Source organism: Giraffa tippelskirchi, chromosome 10 (assembly GCF_054371585.1).
Source record: "Giraffa tippelskirchi isolate mGirTip1 chromosome 10, T2T-mGirTip1v1.2.pri, whole genome shotgun sequence".
Taxonomy (NCBI): domain Eukaryota; kingdom Metazoa; phylum Chordata; class Mammalia; order Artiodactyla; family Giraffidae; genus Giraffa; species Giraffa tippelskirchi.
The window spans coordinates 71,577,395-71,598,957 of record NC_137284.1 but is presented as its reverse complement, the minus strand read 5'-3'; the positions used below and the strand labels follow the sequence as shown (position 1 = coordinate 71,598,957).

The 21,563-nt window shown below is 37.4% G+C and overlaps 1 protein-coding gene across 8 annotated transcripts in view; it reads left to right on the top strand.

The window, feature by feature from the left end:
* The window catches only part of CRPPA (CDP-L-ribitol pyrophosphorylase A), a 417,735-nt gene that overhangs the window by 342,332 nt on the left and 53,840 nt on the right, over positions 1-21,563 (top strand). For 5 of the 8 annotated variants that reach the window (XR_014067826.1, XR_014067825.1, XM_081537649.1 and 2 more), the window contains one exon: positions 3,480-4,834. Coding sequence is in view for 3 of the 8 variants with exons in the window: in XM_081537649.1 (XP_081393775.1) it covers positions 3,480-3,584 (105 nt within the window). In the remaining 5 variants the exon portion in view is untranslated. Of the gene's footprint in view, positions 1-3,479; positions 4,835-6,064; positions 6,256-7,126; positions 7,225-7,268; positions 7,581-7,938; positions 8,041-8,330; positions 8,525-21,563 lie in introns of those variants that run through there. The other 3 variants (XR_014067823.1, XR_014067824.1, XM_081537647.1) reach the window with 3 other exon arrangements.

The following is a 21,563-nucleotide window of genomic DNA, read 5'->3' as shown; positions in this document are numbered from 1 at the left end:
CAATCAAAATGAGCATGGAAGATTTATTCCAAGATAGAGAAATGTGATTTTTCTAGCCCTAGAATCTTAAACAGACTTTTTTTCCACCTTCATTTCTTTGTTACTGTGCTGCTTTTATTATAAGTGTGAACTGGTTTCAAAGAAACTATGCAGATCACCTTTTCCTGTTTATTTTTGAATGGAAAATCTTAATTATCATCATCGGTTGTATATCTCAATTTAATGAGACTTAGATGTGTATCATACACTGCAACATTGTAATTAATTAATCATTAAGAGTGACAAATATGTGTCCATAGTTGTTTTCTAGTTTTTTCAGTTTTAGAATACTTATTTCTTTTTTTATCTTTTTATTTTTTTTATTTTAAATTAGTTTATCTATTTTTTAACTTTACAATATTGTATTTGTTTTGCCAGATTTGTTAATGTGATTTGATATTCTTGAAACTGATACAGCATTTGAAATCCATTATTGAAATGTCATTAAAACTCACTCACAAGAGGCAAAATAGCCACTGTTCGGCCCCAGTGCATCTTCCCCATCTCCACCTCTTAGAACACAATCAGGGAAACTGATGAAAAGAGGAGCTAAAGCAGAGGTGATCTCTTAACTACCATCATCAAAGACGAGAAACCCAAGCCTGGGCTAATGTACGCATGGTGGTAGTGGGAAGGCTTCGATAAGATAGCATTCTTCTTTGCACAGTTGCCAGAATTCTGAGTAAACATGTAAATAGGAATAAACAAAGTAATAAAATACTTGTCGTTGTTAACAAATGAATCAAATGGAAAGGGTGAATATATGTCCATCAGAGTCAGAGCTCCCTTTGCTTTGAATTTGTTACAGTTTATGTAGTGCTACAGTGGGTAAGGCATTGAACTAGATTTTTCATCTTCAAAGATAAAATATTCTTTGCATCAAGAAACGCTTCTTGTTATATGGCAGCCTGGAAGGGAGAGGAGTTTGGGGAGGATAGATACATGTATATGTATGGCTGAGTCTCTTTGCTGTTCACCTGAAACTATCACATTGTTAATTGGCTGTACCCCAATACAAAGTAAAAAGTCTTTTAAAATGTGACAGAAAGAAACTGATCATCTGGTGGAATAGACGGTCAGCTAGAAAGACTATTAGAATTTAGTATTTTAGAATTCACAGCTATGGAAACATATATATTCACCTCACTCAAATTGAGTTGGAGAACAGCAGTCAAAGGAGATTTCAAGTGTCACTGATACCCGAGTTGAACCTCAGAGTGAGTTGGGTCAGCTAGGCTAGGATGCGAGTGGGAAAGCTTTTCTGACAAAGGGATTAGTTAGTGCAAAGGGATGAAAGCTTGAAAAATGGCTTGTTTGGGCAATCTTAAACAGTTCTACATAGCTTGGAGAACTGAGTGATTTTAAGGGAATGGTAAGAAGAAGCTTGGACGGAGAAGGCAATGGCACCCCACTCCAGTACTCTTGCCTGGAAAATCCCATGGACGGAGGAGCCTGGTAGGCTACAGTCCATGGGGTCGCTAAGAGTCAGACACGACTGAGCGACTTCACTTTCACTTTTCCCTTCCATGCACTGGAGAAGGAAATGGCACCCCACTCCAGTATTCTTGCCTGGAGAATCCCAGGGACGGCGGAGCCTGGTGGGCTGCCACCTATGGGGTCGCACAGAGTCGGACACGACTGAAGTGACTTAGCAGCAGCAGCAGCAAGAAGAAGCTTGGAAGGATAAAAGACCTGCCAGGTAAAGGGTTCACAACTGATCCTGAAGTTTAAAGATAGCCTTCAAAGGATTTTAGGCAGAATTATGATGTGATCAGATTTTTATTATTTATTATCAGTATTTTCATTGCTATGTAGGAAATAGGATAGAAGAGGACAGACTTTAGAGAGACTACGAGAGTGTTTCAGTAATTTGGGGCCTGAGGTATTATGCTGACAGTGGCAGTTTGAGTGGAATATATGGATAAAGAGGTAGAAGCAGGGGTGCTAGCGATATATTGAATGTTGGGACAAGGCATTATGGATGGTGCCAAAGTGTAGAAATTGGTCACTAGAACTCTCTGTTTGGACATAGCTCAATTCATAACCCAAGGGCCTTAAGGTATTAGCTCTGTTTCCACTTTCATTTTCCTTTCATATTATCATTCCTTCATACATTCAGGAAGCCTAAATAATTAAAAAAAAAAACAGAACTTCATAGAATATGAATTTCAAAGGCAGAATATGATTTCAAAGGCAAAAACCACATTTTAGCAACTTGTGAGGTAACTCATTTCACAAATCTGCCTGACAATTTACTTTACTTAAGAAACAAGAAGATTTTTCCCCCCTCCACACCAATTCTCACAGCTTATAACAGTCTGTTGTTGAAGAACACTAAAAAAAAAAAAAAGATGAAGAAAAGAATTGCATCATCAGAGAAATGCTCACACTTCAATGAAGAGCCAAAGTTGGTCAGATATTGGATTCAGGGAAATTAACCTTTTGTTCCATAATATTAGCATTTGAAATTGTGTCAGTGCTTTTCTTGGTACTTTCAGCGGATATTTTTTCTATAACATAAGTGTTTGTAAAAGCATTTCTCCTTTATCTGAGGCATCAAGTCCTTGCCAGTGGCTGCAGTCTGATTGCTAACAATGCTTAGCCCAAAGAACAGCAAGCCAGTGCAGAGTGACTCCTTAAACTCATACTAACACAGAGTCTATGATTGGTGGTTGCCAGGGACTGAGTCTATGATTGGTGGTTGCCAGGGGCTGAGTCTATGATTGGTGGTTGCCAGGGGCTGAGTCTATGATTGGTGGTTGCCAGGGGCTGAGAAGTGGAGAAAATGGGGAGATGTTGGTCAGAGAATAAAAACTTCCAGTTTGGAGATGAGTAAGTTCAGAAAATGTAATGGATAGCCTAGTGGCTGAATAGTTAACAGTACTATATTGTATACTTCAAGGTTGCTGAGGGAGTAGATCTTAAATGTTTATGTATGCATACTCAGTGCCTCAGTTGTGTCCAATTCTTTGCTACCCTATGTACTGTAGCCCACCAGCCTCCTCTGTCCATATGGTTTTCCAGACAAGAATACTGGAGTAGGTTGCCATTTCCTACTCCAGGGTATTCCTGATCTACAGATGGAACCCATGTCTCCTGCACTGGCAGATGAATTCTTTTACCACTGAGCCATCTGGAAAACCCATAAATGTTATTACCCCCCTTCCAAAAAAATGTTAACTATATGAGGTGATAGATGTGATAACAAACCTTACTTGAGTAATAATTTTGCTATATATATACACACACATATGTATATGTATATCACATCAGCACATCATATAGCTTAGAGTTATACAATGTTATACTTATGTTTATATCTCTATAAAGTTGGGGGGAAGTTTCTTTAAAAAATATCTTTTTAAAAAGAAAAGTAGCTCCTTGTTAAATGTAATGTGTTGATATCTTTTATTTCTGGAACAATTATTGTTTTCTTTCAGGAGGAACAGAAGCTACAGGAAAGTTTAAAGCAAGGCGCCACCATTATTGCTGCCTTAATCAAAGAAAGAAACTCTGGACTCATTGGTCAACTACTGGTAGCATAAAGAACATGGAGGAAATTACCTGCTGTGTTCTTAGAAACATTCCCCTAAGTATTTCTTTTGTGCTTCCCTCCGAATTGTATATGGCAGAATGTTGAAGTTGTCTTTTATAATTTGTAGGATGTGATGCTTAGGTGAACTTAAAAACATTTTTATGCGTGCCAAATATAAATTCCCTACATCGGAAAAGAACAAATAAGTGGAAAATAATGGCCTTCATATAAAGAATCTTTTCACAAAGGCATGAAAGGGTAAAATAGAAATAATGAGGAGTCAGCTAATTCTCCAAGGAATTAAAGTTTAGAAAATGTCAACTATTATCTCTATGTTAATTAGTAAATCACTGTATAATGAAACTAATAATTAAGATTAATGATTATTGTTAATTCTTAACAGTATCCTCTCTCCGTGGGTTATTTTGAATTGCATCCTGATTTTTCATACTTTGACAAAAAAGAGATAGCAGTGAACTATGATCTGAGTATCTTCACCAATAGCCTCACATTACCTTAGATTCCTAAAGGAGATAGACTCTCCTTCTGCTTTTCTAATGTTTTAAATTGTATATTTTCCTAGGTTTATGAAATATAGTTTTGACTTACTTAATTTAAAAGGCTTCTGATTTTTCTGAATAACTTTAAAAGAAGACTGAAAAGTGTCATGAAATTAATACTGGTCAATCTTAAGTTAGTCTTCTGAAAGGTGTATCAACTTACAGGTAGTTGATTGTACATCAAATAATTTTGATAACTGCTGCCTTTTTAAGTTCTTATTCTTTCGAATTTCCACTGGTATATACATCTTAGATACTGATGATTTTCCCCTTACCTTATATTTTATACTTCTGTGAATTCAATCATTAGTGATGCTTTTTGTTCTATATATATACTTTATAGAAACACATTAGAAAGGGTTATGCCAGAGTTTAGCCTGCCACATGGGAACTATGAAAGTTGCATAAAATGTTTTCAGTTACAGATAGTCTGTGAATTATCTGCCTTGTGCAGTCTCTTCTTAACATGTTGGGTAATTTTCCCTGTATTTCCCAAGTATCCATAGTAGTTGGAGAGTTTATATTTAAATAGTAGTAGAATATAAAGGACATGAAATAATCCTTGCAATGCATTCTCCTAGATGAAGTGTGTTGGTTTGAATGAATGTAGGCTTGAATCTAAATTCCTGGGCTCACAATTTTCTCTCTCTCTCTGTCTCTTGGAATGTTAAGAAATATAAATAAATCATTTAATTAAAAATCTCGAGGATGAAAATATATGGGCAGTGTGTGGATATTGGTTAGAACTCTGTTAAGGTGGGTTGGCTGCATTGTAAAAGGTCATAGGTGTTCCTGTTGATGTCTTCAGGTGAGTGTTTTAAGAATTTGAAAGTGCTCATAAAGGCAAAAGGGGAAAAATTATCAAGATTTTAAAGAAAAGATTAGTGTCTTTAGGTACATGGTGGGAAACTGGGCATTTCTCTTGCACAAACAGTATCAGTGTATCTATTGAGTGCTGGCTGTGTTACCTTAGATTTCAATGGAATAATGGACTGTTCAGTTGAAAGGCATACTGTTTGTTCCAAGGTGAATTCTTCTCTGGTATAACGTTATACCAGATGACAGTTTACCTTGGAACAGTTAGTATGCCATTACCCTAGGCAGTGGTAAACATTTAGTGTGTGAGATTTAGATAAAATATTAAGTTGGGTCTGAAATCCCCATCATCATTATGGCATTTAATTTTTTTCTTTATAATTTTCAAACTGATTAACAGCATTGAAAATAATTTAAAGAAATCTCCTCACATCCTTTACTGTTGAGATGAAAACTGAGGCTCAGAGATCTTCACTGACTTCTCCAAAGACATGCATCTGCTTAGTAGCAAAAAGCAGGGCTTAAACTTGGGTACTAAGAATGAGTTTTAAGCTCATTTCCTATATACCGATGATTGTGGGGATTGTGGGCAAAGGACATCCAGCAGCAAGGCCGTGGGAAATTAACCAGAGGCTCTGGGTGAGTATTGGAGAATGGATGCGAAGGGACATGTCAGTCCATTGACCACAGGAAACTCCTGAGGCTTTTGGCTTTTCAACATACAGAAATCATAGCTAAGGATAAAGGGAATGAAGAGAAATATTGGCCAAGAGAGAAAGATAAATCAGCTGTGTTTGTTAAGAGATCCAGAGGCAACTTTACAGGTATATTTTCATCTTCACTTCTGGAAACATACATTTATGAGAACTGTCCATTTTCACATTATTTTCCAAAATTCCTTTAAAAATAATGGTAAAGTATGCCTGAGGGTTGCTGAAATTGCTTTTTACTTGTAAAAATTTGAGGAAAGACTGCTTTCTTTTTAAATGTATGCTACTTAATTACATGCCATTTAAAGTTAGCCTTTTTAGGAAGTTAACACAGTGTGATCAGTGGTTTGATTGACCTTCATTGGTAAGAGGTAGTTTGTTTGTTTGTTTGTTTTTGTTTTCAGGAAAGTGCTCAGCGTGAGACAACTTGTTGTAAATACTCATCTACGGATAAAAGTCAGATCCGTATTCTACCCAAAGCCCTTCTTACTGTGGCAACTTTAAGCATTTTGCATTGGTTTGCCAGGAAAAGGCTCGATATTAAACAGTTGACCCTTGCACAGCACAAGTTTGAACTGCATTGGACCGCTTATATGTGAGTTTGTTCAGTAGTACCTACTACAGTACTACACAATGGTTGAATGTTCAGATTGGAAGGAACCATGGATGCAAAGGGCCAACTATAAATTATACACAGATTTTCAACTACTGGGGAGGTCAGTTCCCCTAACCCCTGCATCTTCAAGGGTCGTCTGTAATTATAACTATCAAATTTTACTTTATATATGTGTGTGCACTATTTCTTTTATAAAAATCAATTTGCAGTATTACATTTCTTAAGTTAAATATGTAAATTTTACTTCCTTTTAATGTTGAAACTAATTATATCAAAGAAACATAAACTATAATATTTTAGCAAAATGTTAAGAAAGCCATTTAAGATAAGAAAGATTTGAAATTATTTTTAAAATTTAATTAAAAATAAGCAGAATAAATGATAAATATATATTGTTTTAGTATTTATTAATATAGTTTCAAATAAGTGGGCTGGAAGTGGCTGTATATGTGGTGTTTGACACTGTAACATTTATATATGTTCTCGTGTATTTTTAGTTTCAAAATTATGAAAGCGTATATATTTTAAAATGAAAAGTAAGAAACTACTATTAAGTATTTTAAATGTTCTCTTTACAAAACAAATAGAGGTAATTGATAACTAAATTATTGATATGTTTAAATCTAATGCCAGTTTTCATTAATGTTTAGCATATATGTACTTATTTTTCAAACTAACTCAGCCTCAACTGAATAACTAAATACAGTATTCTCAAACTGTAACAGTATGATGTTTTACATTGCGTACAAATAGAATTGGAGATTCAGCTATATTCTGTAAAATATATTAAAAATTTGCAAAACCAGAAGTCTTAATTAGCTTTTTTTCTTCTTTCCCTTCTATTTAGCAGGTTTCCCAGCAATTACTTTGGCAGCTAAGGATATGAAAGCTGTATTGAGGCACAGTGGAAAAATATTGTGTCCTCTTAATGATGTCTGCATGGGTGTGGTGGGTTGAATTGTTGTTTATAAATACTCTTTCCTTCCGCTTAGCTTCCATAGGAGGAATTTATGTCCACTTCTTGACCTTGGAATTCATCACAAAACCTTCTTTGGCCAACAGAGCAACTCAGAAGTGGTGGGGCACCACTGAGACGAGACCTTGGACGTTGCTGCTTGCTCTTTCCCACTTCTGCCACCACTGTGAGATGCACATGCTCAGCCTGGCCTGCTACTTTCAAAAGAAAACAGGAGCCTGGATCACCTGACTTCCAGCTGGTCATCAAATGGATGAAAAAGCCCGGCTAAGATTGGCAGGGCCTCCAGCAGACAGGTGAACTCAATAAACATCTATTGGCTTTTTTTATTTGTTTGTTTTGCATTACTGAGTTTTGAATCTTTTTATTGAGCACCAGTTGATAAGCAAGGAAAGGGAATCTGTGGTAGTGTGTGGTACATTTAATCTCGAAAGTCTAGAATCTATCTGGAGATGCACATTTTGCTAAAGGAGATAGTTTATAAGGAGACCTGTTGGTTAGGGCAATGATCCCAAAGTCTTAGAAGGTTCTCTGGATGACTCCTTCCCTATTAGTTGTTACTGAAGGAGAAAAGTACACCTGAATATTATAGAAAAGTTTTCTGAAGAAGTTAAACTTTCTTGGGTCTAAAATGATATTGATTATAGAAGTAGCTAACATTTGTTGACTGAATTACTGTGTTCCAGAAACTGTTCTTAGTGCTTTTGCACCTGCATAACTTTTTCTTCATAATAACTGCATGTCCTCAGTAGCATACCAATCTCCATTTAAAAGACAAAGAAACCAAGGTACGTACGTTTTTAATAACTTTAAGTAACAGAGTCACTCAAGCACCAGCTGCAAGACTTGAGATTCAAATTTGGTTATCTAACTTTGGAGCTTATATTCCTAAGCATGATTCTACATAGTATTATAAAACATACTATTTTTCTCATGGAAAGGCATTTTTAAAAAAATTTTATTGTAGTATAGTTGATTTACCATGTTGTGTTAGTTTCTACTGTTCAGCCAAGAGAATCAGTTACGCATATACAAGTATCCACTGTTTTTAATTTTTTCTGATTCTTTTCTCATATAGTCCATTACAGCATATTGAGTAGAGTTCCCTGTGCTACACAGCTGCTGCTGCTGCTAAGTCCAGTCGTGTCTGACTCTGTGCGACCCCATAGACGGCAGCCCACTAGGCTCCTCCGTCCATGGGATTCTCCAGGCAAGAGTACTGGAGTGGGGTGCCATTGCCTTCTCTAGTGCTACACAGCGGGTTCTTATTAAGTAAGTAAGTGTTAGTTGCTCAGCTGTGCCCAACTCTTTGTGACCCCATGGACTGCAGCCCACCAGGCTCCTCTGTCCATGAGATTTTCCAGGCAAGGATACTAGAGTGGGTTGCCGGTTCTTATTAGTTATCTGTGATATATTTAGTAATGTGTATATCTCAATCTCAGTCTTCCAATTTATCCCTCCCTTCCTTATCCTCTGGTAACCATAAGTTTGTTTTCTGCATTGTGACTCTATTTCTGTTTTGAAAATGAGCTCATTTGTACCCCTTGTTTTAGATTCCACATATAAGCAATATCATATATTTGTCTTTCTGTGTCTGACTTCACTCAGTATGACACTGTTGTGGATGTGATTTTGTTCTTTTTATGACTGAGTAATATTCCATTGATTTTATACACACACACACACACACACACACACACCCCACAACATTTCCATTCTTTTGTTGAACATTTAGGTTGATTCCATGTCCTAGCTAGTGTAAATAGTGCTGCAGTCAATATCAGGGTGCATCTGTCTTTTCCAGTTATGATTTTCTTCAGGTATATGCCCAGGAGTGGGGTTGCTAAGTCATATGGTATTTCTATTTTTAGTTTTTAAAAGAACCTCCATACTGTTCTCCATCATGGCTGTACTAATTTACATTCCCACCAACGGTACAGGAGGGTTCCCTTTTCTCCACATCCTCTCTAGCATTTATTGTTTGTAGATATTTTGATGATGGACATTGTGACCAGTGTGAGATGATACCTCATTGTGGTTTTGATTTGGATTTCTCTAAAAATTAGTGATGTTGAGTGTCTTTTTATGTGCTTTTTGGCCATCTGTATGTCTTCTTTGGCGAAATGTCTGTTTAGGTCGTCTTCCTGTTTTTTGATTGGGTTGTTTGTTTATTTTTGATATTAAGCCTCATGAACTGTTTGTATATTTTGAAGGTTAATCCCTTCTTGGTCATATCATTTGCAAATATTTTCTCCCATTCTGAGGGTTGTCTTTGTCTTTTTGTTTATGGTTTCCTTTGTTGTTCAAAAGCTTTTAAGGTTAATTGGATTCCATATGTTTATTTTGTTTTTATTTTCATTACTCTGGGAGGTGGATCAAAAAAGACCTTGCAGTGATTTATGTCAAAATACAGCACTGTGTACCTGTCCATCCCAAACTCCTAATCTATCCCTCTCCCCCATCTTTAGCCTCGGTAACCTTAAGTTTGCTCTCACGTCAGTGAAGTCTGTAAAACATACTATTTTAAGATCGCTTAAAGACTGCCTCTCCAAAATGGGAATCTCAATTTTTTTTCTTTAATAGCGAGAGGAAGAAAATGGGTAAAGTCCATTGCCTTTCAGTGTTTCTGTACTCTTCCTTTCCTTTGGCCATTGCCACTCCACACAGACAATATTTAAAACATCCTTGGGTCTGTGTGTGCCAGTAAAACCTACGAAGACTGACTTGTTGTTGTCGGTCAGTCGCTCAGTTAATGTCTGGCTCTTTGTGACCCCTTGAACTGTAGTCCACCAAACTCCTCTGTCCATGGGATATCCCAGGCAAGAATATTGGAGTGGGTTGCCATTTCCTTCTCCAGGAGATCTTCCTGACCTAGGGATCAAACCCGCATCTCCTGCATTGGCAGGTGGATTCTTTACTACTGAGCCAAAAGGGAAGCCAAAGACTGATATGCACATAAAAATTTTATCACTCACAGAGATGGCAATCTTTGAGCTCTAAAGTTGTTGGGATTTCCTCAGGCAATGAATGATCAAACATACCTGGATAACAAAAGTGTAACATAGAAAAGTAGAAGGAAATATTGCCTTGATGAACTAGAGTTGCATTACAGATATTTGTGCCTCAACAAGACCTAAAAAGGGAAGTTGAAATCCTTTCATCATCTTTGCAAGAGAAAGGAAAGTCTAGAGAACATCTAGGCAGAAGAGAGGAGGAAGTCTTCTCTTGTCATGAGACTGTCCCAAGTGTTCACAATGTTTGCTCAATGGAAAAATTTGGGGATGAATGGTGTCAGTATGATGAGCTTGACCTAAGCAGAGCCAAGTAACTTTTCTCTTTCAATCTGAAATATTAGAATCTTTGATTTCTAAAAAGGTCATCATATTTGAAAGTTGCTAATAGAATAAATCTTGAAAGTAATTACCCAAAGAAAAACAGTTATACTTTTGTATGGTAACAGATGACCACTAGACCTAGTGTGTCAATCATTTTGTACACCTTATACTAGTATAATTTTGCATGTCAATCACACTTCAATTAAAAAAATTAAAATATTATTCAAAGAAGTCCCACTTTGATTCACCAGCAAAGAGTGGGCTGAAGCCCATGTTTGAAATAGCCTTTATTAACATTGTCCATATTTCTTACCTGTGATTTGCTCTTTCCTGGTGTTATTGTAAATTGAATAATTCATTACACAATTATGATTTTTCCTATTCTTCATTGGTATCCAAAAACAGATATAGTGTCTCTTCCGTCTGAAGTTCTGTTCTCTTAAACATTCAAATAACCAGCTTTTTTTTTTTTTGCCCATCAGTCTAATAATTATTTCCTTTAAAAAGAATTTCCTTTATCACTCACATTTCTGATTTTTGCCTCTTCATTAGAATTTAAGTTATATAAAAGAAGGAACTTTTCATCTTTGTATACCTTCTAGTGACTGTCTACAATAGTATTTGGCACAAAATATGTGTTTGACATTATTTGGTAAATGGATAAATAATCTCAGCTTCTTTTTTTAGCATGTGGAGTTAAAATCTGAATTTTTCAGTTGATGAAATACATTGATCAGTTCATCTTTCTCAGTAAATACTGATTAGGTAAATGAAATGTTGTTATTCAGTCACTAAGTTACGTCCGACTCTTTGCAACCCCATGGACTGCAGCACAGCAGGTTTCCCTGTCTTTCATATCTCCTGGAGTTTGCTCAAACTCATGTCCATTGAGTCGATGATGCCATTCAACCATCTCACCCTCTGTCGTCCCCTTCTCCTCCTGCCATTAATCTTTCCCAGCATCAGGGTCTTTTCCAATGAGTTGGCTCTTCGCATCAGGTAGCCAAATTATTAGAACTTCAGCTTCGGCGTCAGTCCTTCCAATGAATATTCAGGGTTGATTTCTTTTAGAATTGTCTGGTTTGATGTCTTTACTGCCCAAGGGACTCTCAAGAGTCTTCTCCAGCACCACAATTCAAAAGCATCAATTCTTTCATGCTCAGCTTTCTTTATGGCCCTACTCTCACATCTGTACATGAAATACTACAAATGGTATTTACTTTGAAGCTTGAGAAAGGATTCTGACAACTACTTGTGATGATACTGGATTGTCAGGATTTAAAAAGTAAATAATATTGTGCAGGGTTTTATCATGAGTCCTTAAATAAGTCTATTATATAAAGAGTTTATTTTCTTCACTTTTAAGCCTTTATCAAAACCTACATTATGTCCACCACATGAAAGATTCACATCTAAATCTGACCACACAAATCACAAGATCTGACTTTAACACATTAGTGTGTATGGAGAAAAAAAAAATAGGTTTTCTGTTGCTAATGAAAGTAATATCGAATTAAAAGTAGTTGGATATTTTTTTAAAAGTCTACAGCTGAAGTGCATTATGCAAGTTACTCTCTATTTAGCAAAGATGCTACCAAGTAAGCTGAATAGTTGTTATTAATAAAACAGCTGGGTCTATTTAGCAGCATGGATGAAGGCTGGATTGTCTAATGCATTTTTTTCTTTGTTTAACCTCAATTAGTCCTTGTAGGGTCTCTGTAAGGTGGTTTGTATCAACCTTGTGATATGACAATTCCAAAAATATCAATACAGAGATTAAGGGTTCTTGATTACCCAGCACACTAGAAGCCAAACACAGTTTGAAAATTCAGAATTTCTGATTCTGTTTTGGACACTTTTTCAGGGAACTAGATTACAACTAGGGGGGACTGTTCCATACTTGATGTTTTAAAAAAATCCGATGGAAATCTACATCCAGAATTCTACCTGGATGCATTCTCTCATTTTCCATTTTGCACGATTACAGTTAAGCCAGAGACCAAAGCTACCACCAGACAATCCTAGTGATCTTTTTGACCTGAGTGGATACATGATTTGAGATTCCACATGGAGGCCAATTTTGTAAGAATTTCCACCAGTCTGTGGACTGTAATAATTGGGTTATTTGGATAAGGTTTGGCAAAGCATATATTAGATTAACTGAATGAGGTTTCTGGAGCTTAGTCATTTTGGCACCATCCATTTTGTTCTTTGTTCTACCTCATTATAAAACGGGCTATTGAAATTGGTTGGTTTGTTGGTATGTCAGCTTTTTCTTTCCTTTCCTTTTCTTGTTCCTTTTCTATTCTTTACATCTGAGCCCTTAATTTAATTGAAAGCAAGCTCTCCAGTCTAAGAGGATAACAAAACATCCCTTTGAGGAGGAGGAAATAGATGATAAAATCTGTGTGTTACTAATTTTTTTCTATAGTTTGGAGGAATTCTTTTTCCATCCTGTGTGTGTTTTTAAGGCCCTGGTTAAGTTCATAGTTCCTTTTGCTTTTCTTGTTTGAATAGAAAATCATTCTCTTTAATCCCACCTGAGTTTTAAAAAATGTATTATTGAACTGCCCAGTTCAGGAATTCAGTGGCCTGTTTTACTGAATGGAGGTATGTATGACCTGATAGTAAAAGAATGCTATTCAAAGACATTTCCGTTTCTTTGTTTCTTGGATCTGTTACTGTTCACATAAATCTGGAAAAATGCCAAAATATGTAAACAAATTAAGAACTTTAGGATCCCAGTGGGAATATCCGTAAATTCTACCATAAATCAGGAATTTAAGATTAAGTGTACTATGCTATAATAAGATTGCAGAAAGAAGCAACTCTAGACCAAATATTCTTGGCTCTGGTTTAGGAATCTTAAAGGATATTAAAAGATTTGGATAAATTATGGAGTTATGCATAGTATTATTTTTTCCCAAACCTATTTGTGTTGCTTCAATGGAATTTTATTTTTATTTTACTAACTTTTAGCTGTTGCTTAATATCAAACAAACCTTCAACTCTGAAGCCACTGTTTTTTATACTCTTTGAGCACACATAATACATGTAGCATTAATTATTTATCTTTATAATTAATACAGTTCATGACTCTCTTCACACATCCATGAATAAAATAGAGTTAGATTGGGGATTTTTCCAGGTGCTTTTGATACACACTGTTTTCTTCTTGCAATTCTCTATCTTAGTGTATGAATTGCAAATTGTGGTCTTTTCAATTTTTTTGACCCAGAGTTAAAACTTAAGCATAAACTTTTAAAAAATATCCCAAAGTTTACTTCCACCATTATGATAACTATATTAATTTCTTCTTGTGTGCATGTATGTAGAGAAAGAATGAGAATGCAGTAAAAGAGAGAGAGAGACATTCTTATGTCAGCACTTTCTTAAAACAGTTCTGAACAATTGCATTGTGAGCTTACATTTTCAGTTCAGTTGCTCAGTCATATCCAACTCTTTGCGACCCCATGAACCGCAGCACACCAGGCCTCCCTGTCCATCACCAACTCCCGGAGTCCACCCAAACCCATGTCCATTGAGTCAGTGATGCCATCCAACCATCTCATCCTCTGGCTTCCCCTTCTCCTCCTGCCCTCAATCTTTCTCAGCATCAGGGTCTTTTCAAATGAGTCAGCTCTTCGCATGAGGTGGCCAAAGTATTGGAGTTTCAGCTTCAACATCAGTCCTTCCAATGAACACCCAGGACTGATCTCCTTTAGGATGGACTGGTTGGATCTCCTTGCTTACGTTTTATATGAACATAAAAGGAGAACTTATGTAGATTAGGTATTACAGATTTAGCCAAGTTTATCTTAAACTGGGAGAATAGAGAATATGTTGTACATATTTATACATAATAAAAAGTTATTTGTAATTATACACAATTAACAATACTCCTTGGCAATGCAGATTCAACACAATCTTCAAGTGATTGCATAACTTTAACATGGGTGACTTCACTAGCCCGTGATGTGAAAATGATTTTACGTGCTTGTTTTTTCCTAAACCTGGATTATTAATACATTAACCCACATGGTTTCTGTAAGAAACTAACCTGACTCACAGTATCCTCCCCAGAAATTTTGTGCATGCTCTAGACTAAGTATCTTAGTTTCTTTTACTCTTTATTTTTCATCTTGTCACCATGATGTTATTATTAACTTCATGAGAAAACCACTCTCCTGGGCACAGCTGTTTGTAGTCTCAACAATCCCTTTGGAGGGACTGTCCTTGAGTACAGGATATCAGTCTTAAATGCTCATCTAGCTCACTCGGAGAGCTTGAGCCACTACTGGAAGCAGTGTAGATTACTGGATGTTTTGGTCCAGCTACTCCTGGACCAGAAAGCAAGAAGTGTCTGCTGCATCCCCACCCAAAAGACTTGAAAGTGTTAGTCACTCAGTTGTGTCCGAATCTTTGCGACCCCATGGACTGTAGCCTGCGGATTCTCTGTCCATGGAATTCTTCAGGCAAGAGTACTGGAGTTAATAGCATTCCCTTCTCCAGCAGATCTTCCTGACCCAGGGATCGAACCTAGGTCTCCTGCATTGCAGGCAGGTTCTTTACCATCTGAGTCTCCAGGGAAGCCCATCCAAAGGACTTAGCTTATTTCTTATTCTACAGTTAGACACTCCCCAGAATGGGTGATAGTATCATCATCCATTCTCTTCAAGAGAAATGCTTGTGTCTAAGTTGCTGTTAAACACACAACAGTGTGAGTACTGATACATTTCCCAACGTCTGGATTTTGCAGTCTTAGCCGTGATCAACTTATAACACTCCAAAAAAGCTTTTTTTTCCCAAAAATATCTCATATCTACCTGGGAGAAATATTTTTTGAGACTTGAATAAATTATGCAGTTTTCAAAAGTAACATAAGTATGGGCAAAGTATGTAAAAGAAAGACTGCTTTTTTTCCTTTGTGATCTTTATTATCATAAAACAGTATCTTGGAGACCAACTAATTATTCCATAATAGTTACCATTGAGAGTGTTTACTGTTTGCCAAATAAAATTTGCATATCTGATGTAACTTTCTTGAGAACTTTTCCGTATTTCTCAGAAGAGCCTGAGGCCCCTAAAGGCCAAGAGAAGATCCTGAGATCACATAGCTTATAAGTGGCACAGGCAGTGCTGCAATCCTGTATTTGTTACTTCCCCCTACACAGCTGCTCATCAATAGGATCTGAACATTATCCTAAATAACAATAAGAAATGACCAGTAATAGACATGGTGATAAAAATATTTAGAATCTACTTATTCAATTGTGTATTTTTGTTTTAATTCTCATTCTACCGTAGGCTTTCTGCCACCTGGCTTAGTTAGTCATTAGCAGCAGATGTGGGTCTCCTAGTATTAAGATGAGAACTTTTACATAGCTGACCACATCCTGCTCCCTAGTTATCAAGCATCGCTTATGCTCAAGGCCTCTAGGTCCTCTGGAAATTCTACAAGGAGATAGGCAGGTTCTAGAAAGAGAAACCTGGAGAAGAAAATGGCAACCCACTCTAGTACACTTGCCTGGAAAATCCCATGGACATAGGAGCCTAGTAGGCTACAGTCCATGGGGTCACAAAGAGTCAAACATGACTGAGTAACTTCACTTTCACTTCCAGAAAGAGAAAAGGCAGGATAACTATTCTCTGTGGCACTTTTGCTGGAAAGATGAGAAACAGATGAAAATTGTGACAAAATGGAAAGTGACATGATGAAAGTGAAATTAGTGGTGTCATTAGGTAATGATGGGAATTTAGAGGAGAGAAGCTCTGGGAATTTGAGTAAGAGGATCCTCTGTCTCATTATGGCTTAAAGATTTCACTTTGGCCCCTAATAAATCCTTTCCCTAAAGTTTCTTACAGAGCAGCAAAATCTTCTGCTTGGGTATTCACATCTCAAGTTCACTTACTGGTTACATTTTATATTGAAATATTTTCTCAATACACCTCTGTTCACTGTTAAGATGTAATCTCCTTGTCTCTGTTGGACAGACTCTAGATTCATCCACATTACAATGAATGACCCAATTTTCGTCCTTTTTATGGCCAAGTAATACTCCACTGTATATATGTTCCACATCTTCTTTATCCCTTCCTCTTTTGATGGGCATTTAGGTTGCTTCCATGTCCTGGCTATTGTAAATAGTGCTGCTGTGAACATTGGGATGCATGTGTCTTTTGGAATTATGGTTTTTTCTCAGGTATTATGCCCAATAGTGGGATTACTGGGTCATATGGTCATACAGAGTAAAATAAGTCAGAAAGAGAAAAAACAAATATCATATAATAACACATACATATGGAATCTATAAAACTGGTACTGGTGAATCTACTTGCAGGGCAGGTATAGAGACTCAGACCTCAAAATGGACCTCAGGACAATGTTACTGAGAGAGTAACATTGACATATTTACACACAACCATGTGTAAAAATTATAGCTAGTGAGAAGTTGCTGTATAGCACAGGGAGCTCAACTTGGTGCTCAGTGATGATCTACAGTGTGAGATGGGAATCAGGGGGAATAGGGAGGCTCAAGAGGGAGGGGATGTATGTATACATATAACTGATCCATGTTGTTGTACAGCAGAAACTAACACAACATTGTAAAGCAATTATACACCAATTAAAAATTTTAAAAAAGATGTACTCTCCTTGGGATTAAGCATTAAATTTTAGCTCTCTTACTAACTCTAGCTTATATTAAATGTGATGGTAATCTGCTAAGGTCTCTTTCAGGTACAGAATTTAATTTCTGTCTACTAGCAGCATCAACAATCCTTTAATTGAGCCTTTATATGTTGGGATACAAATTGTTGAGAAATTTCCAGCCTGGTTTAGCAAGAGAGAATATATAAATCAAACAGCTAAGAATCCATTGAGCCATCTGTAATGTGATGGAATCTCAGTTTACAAATACACATGTCCAGAAATATATTAAAAAAAACTCACCCCTGATTTCAATCCCCAATCCTGTGGGGTTAGAATAAAATTCAACCTCTGGCATTGTTTAGGTTCCTTTTTCATCAGGGATGTACAAAGAACCTGGTGGGTCTCAAGAAGCATCAGAGCATCAGAACTGCTCGTCTAGTCCTCAGCCATCTGTCCCCACTGTCCTTCAAGGGCCAGCAATCAGGAGTAGAAGCAAGATCAGGACCTTACACCTTTTATTTTAAATGTTGATTTGATTTGGGGATATAGTAGTCCATGGGCTTCCCCAGTGATTCAGTCGGTAAAGACCTAGATTTGATCCCTGGGTCAGGAAGATTCCTTGGAGGAGCGCATGGCAACCCACTCAAGTATTCTTGCCTGGAGACTCCCCATGTACAGAGGAGCCTGGTGGGCTACAGTCCATGGGGTCACAAAGAGTTGGACACAACTGAGTGAGCACACACAGTAGTCCATGCCTATTTCATTTGATTATTTTTGTGTGTGTGTGGCTTCAGTATATACATGGTAGCGTATATATGTCAATGTTGCTCTCCATATATATTATTGCTTCGCAGGTGGTGCTAGTGGTAAAGAATCTGCCTGCCAATGCAGGAGACAAAAGAGATGTGGGTTTGGTCCCTGGGTCAAGAAGATCACCTGGAGAAGGAAATGGCAACCCACTCCAGTATTCTTGCCTGGAGAATTCCATGGACAGAGGAGCCTGGTGGGCTACAGTCCCTGGGGTTGCAAAGAGTCAGACAGGACTGAAGTAACTTAGCACAGTACAGCATACATACATACATACATACATTCATACATACATTCTTTTTAAAATACTGTTTTCCATCATGGTTTATCACAAGATATTGAATATAGTTCCTTGTGCTATAGAGTAGGACTTCATTGTTTACCCACTCTACAGACACTAGTTTACATCTGCTAACCTCAGCCTCCCACACCATCCCTCCACTAATCCCTAGTTCCTTGGAAATCACAATTCTGCTCTCTATGTCCCTGAGTCTGTTTCTGTCTTGTACATAGGTTCATTTGTGTCATATTTTAGATTCTACATAAAAGTGATGTCATATGGTTATTTGTCTTTCTCTTTCTGACTTCATTTGGTGTGATAATTTCTGGTTGCATTCATGTTGCTGCAAATGGTATTATTTCATTTCATTCTTTTTATGGCTGACTAGTAATCCATTGTATATATATATATATATACCATGTCTTCTTTGTCCATTCATCTGTTGATAGACATTTAGATTGTTTCCATTCCTTGGCTAGTGTGAATAGTGCTGTATGAACTTTGGGTGGATGTATCTTTACAAATTCTTGTTTTTTCTGGGTATATGCCCAGGAATGGAATTGCTATATCATATAGTAATGCTATTTTTAGTTTTCTGCAGCACCACCATACTGTTTTGCATAGTGGCTGCACCCAACTTATATTTCCACCAGCAGTGTAGGAGGATTCTCTTGTCTCCACACCCTCTCCAACATTTGTTATCTGTAGATCTTTTAATGATGGCCATTCTGACCAGTGTTAGGTGATACCACATTGTCGTTTTGATTTTCATTTCTCTAATAATTATTGATGTTGAGAATCTTTTCATATGCCTATTGGCCATTTGTTTGTCTTTGGAGTAATGTCTATTTAGATCTTCTGCCAATTTTTTGATAGGGTGGTTTGTTTTTTTTTGTCATTGTTGAGTTGTATGAGCTGTTTGTATATTTTGGAAGTTAAGCCCTTGTCTGTCACTTCATTTGCAAATATTTTCTGCCATTCTGTAGGTTGTCTTTTCGTTTTGTTTATGGTTTCCTTTGCTGTGCAATAGCTTGTAAGTATGGTTAAGTCCCATTTGTTTCTTTATGTTTGTATTTCTATTGCCTTGGGACTGTAGGTCCCTGGATTCTTCAGTCCCATCATTCTCTTTCTTGACCTTCAGGTCGCTCTCTTATTCTCTTTTTGCCTCAAAGGCCCTTCCTCTTTTCACTTACCCAGGGATCATTAGTAAATCTAATGGAGTTTGGCTTTTACACCAGAACAAGCAGCACTTGTAATTTTAGGCTCTTCCCGATTTTCTCCCTTCTATAATCCCTGTGGCAACAAACTGTAGATCCAGGCTACTGGCTCTGAATATAGGGGTGAGGAGAAAGCACAAAGAGCAAACCAAAAATGAATTAAACAAGTAATCCCGGCTTCCACACATTAAACATTAAATGAGGGTGCTGGTGAATGCCGTGCATTTCAGTGCAGTTTTCTGGTCTGTCCCCAACCCCTCCCCCAACCAGTGAACATCACATGGGCTTCAGTCGTATCTTTAATTCCTTCTGAGCAACATTTTTACACTTGGATATATTACTGTTTATATTTAGTTACATTAAACTTAATCAAAACCTGAGGTTATACTTTCTCCCCAAATTTGGCTTGTTGCCCAAGTTCACGTGTTGCCAGTGTTACCAGAACTTGCTCTCCGCCTTTTGAAGTTGTGCCCCCTTTTATTTAAACATGTTCCCTATGTCACTGCCTGCCTCGTAACTGTCCATTAAATTGAGGCTTTCTTCTTCATTTCTCTGCCATCACTTTAGTTTATGCCCTCATCACCATGAGGCACTCACACCCTGTATGCCACCCATGCGAGCAAACCACTTACCGTTTCCTGATCACGCTCTGCTTTTTTGTCTTATGCTTTTGAACATGCTGTTGCTGCCTGATGGGCCCTATTATTACATATTTTACACACGTTTACTTCTTCTACATCTATGCTTATGTCATATATAAGCTATTGTATATCTGCTATTATAGAACTTATAGTATCTTACCACCTTAAGAATAGAGAGCATCCTATACATATCTCTGTTTTCTTTGAATTTTGGCTATTAAATGTGGATAACAGGTATAAAATAATTTTATTTAAAAAAAGTGTCAGTTGCTCAGTTGTGTCCAACTCTTTGCAACCCCATGGACAGTAACCCACCAGGATCCTCTGTCCATGGGGTTCTCCAGGCAAGAGTACAGGAGTGGGTTGCCATGCCCTTCTCCAGGGAATCTTCCTGACCCAGGGATCAAACGCATGTCTCTTAATTCTCCTGCATTGGCAGGCAGGTTCTTTACCGCTAGTGCCATGTAGAGAATTTAGGCAAACTTAATACTGAATGGGCCTCCCAAATGTTCTTTCCTTTCATGAGCCATAAATATAAGGCCTGCTCATCTGCCTTCCTGACCCACACTGTACAGGACCTCTGTCCCTGCTTCTCCAGCAAGTATATCCACCATTTGTCTGTTGCTCTGGCCTGGCATCTTAGTACACCCTACTATTTGCAGTCAGGTTTACTCTGGTTTACCTTTTACTTCAGTCTTTTCTTCAGGGTTATGAGGAATTCAAACAAGCTCTTGCAATCTTTCTTACTCATCTGCTGCTTTAATGGAAGCTAAGCTCCACCTGGTGGTAGAATTTGCTTCCTTGTTTGGACTGCAGTGCATGCAATGAGATCAATTCAGTGGGGCAAAAAATTTGTACACATTTTTATGAATGCAAGTATACATTATTACATATGTGTGTGAGTGTGTGTTTTGCAGGGTTTCCTCTGTCACAGAAGTTTTGAAATATGCTTGTCCTTTATTTTACTGACATTGTCAGTTTGAACGCGGCGTTCAGCATTTGGGAGCTTCCCAGGTAGCTCAGTAATAAAGAATCTGCCTGCTAACACAGGAGTTGAAAGAGATGCGGGTTCAGTCCCTGAGTTGGGAAGGTCCCCTGGAGGAGGAAATGGCAAGCCACTCCAGAATTCTTGCTTGGGAAATACTGTGGACAGAGGAGTCTGGCAGGCTATAGCCCATATGATCATAAAGAGTCGGACATGACTGAGCCACTGAGCACACATTCAGCATTTGATTATTATAAATATTTCATGATATTCAGACTCTTAGCAATGACCAGAATGATCATATTGTGCTCATCACGAACCAAATATTTTCCCCCATCACTGTCTGATGCCAAAATTGTTTCTTGAAAGGACTTGCTTTATATTTTAGTAGTAA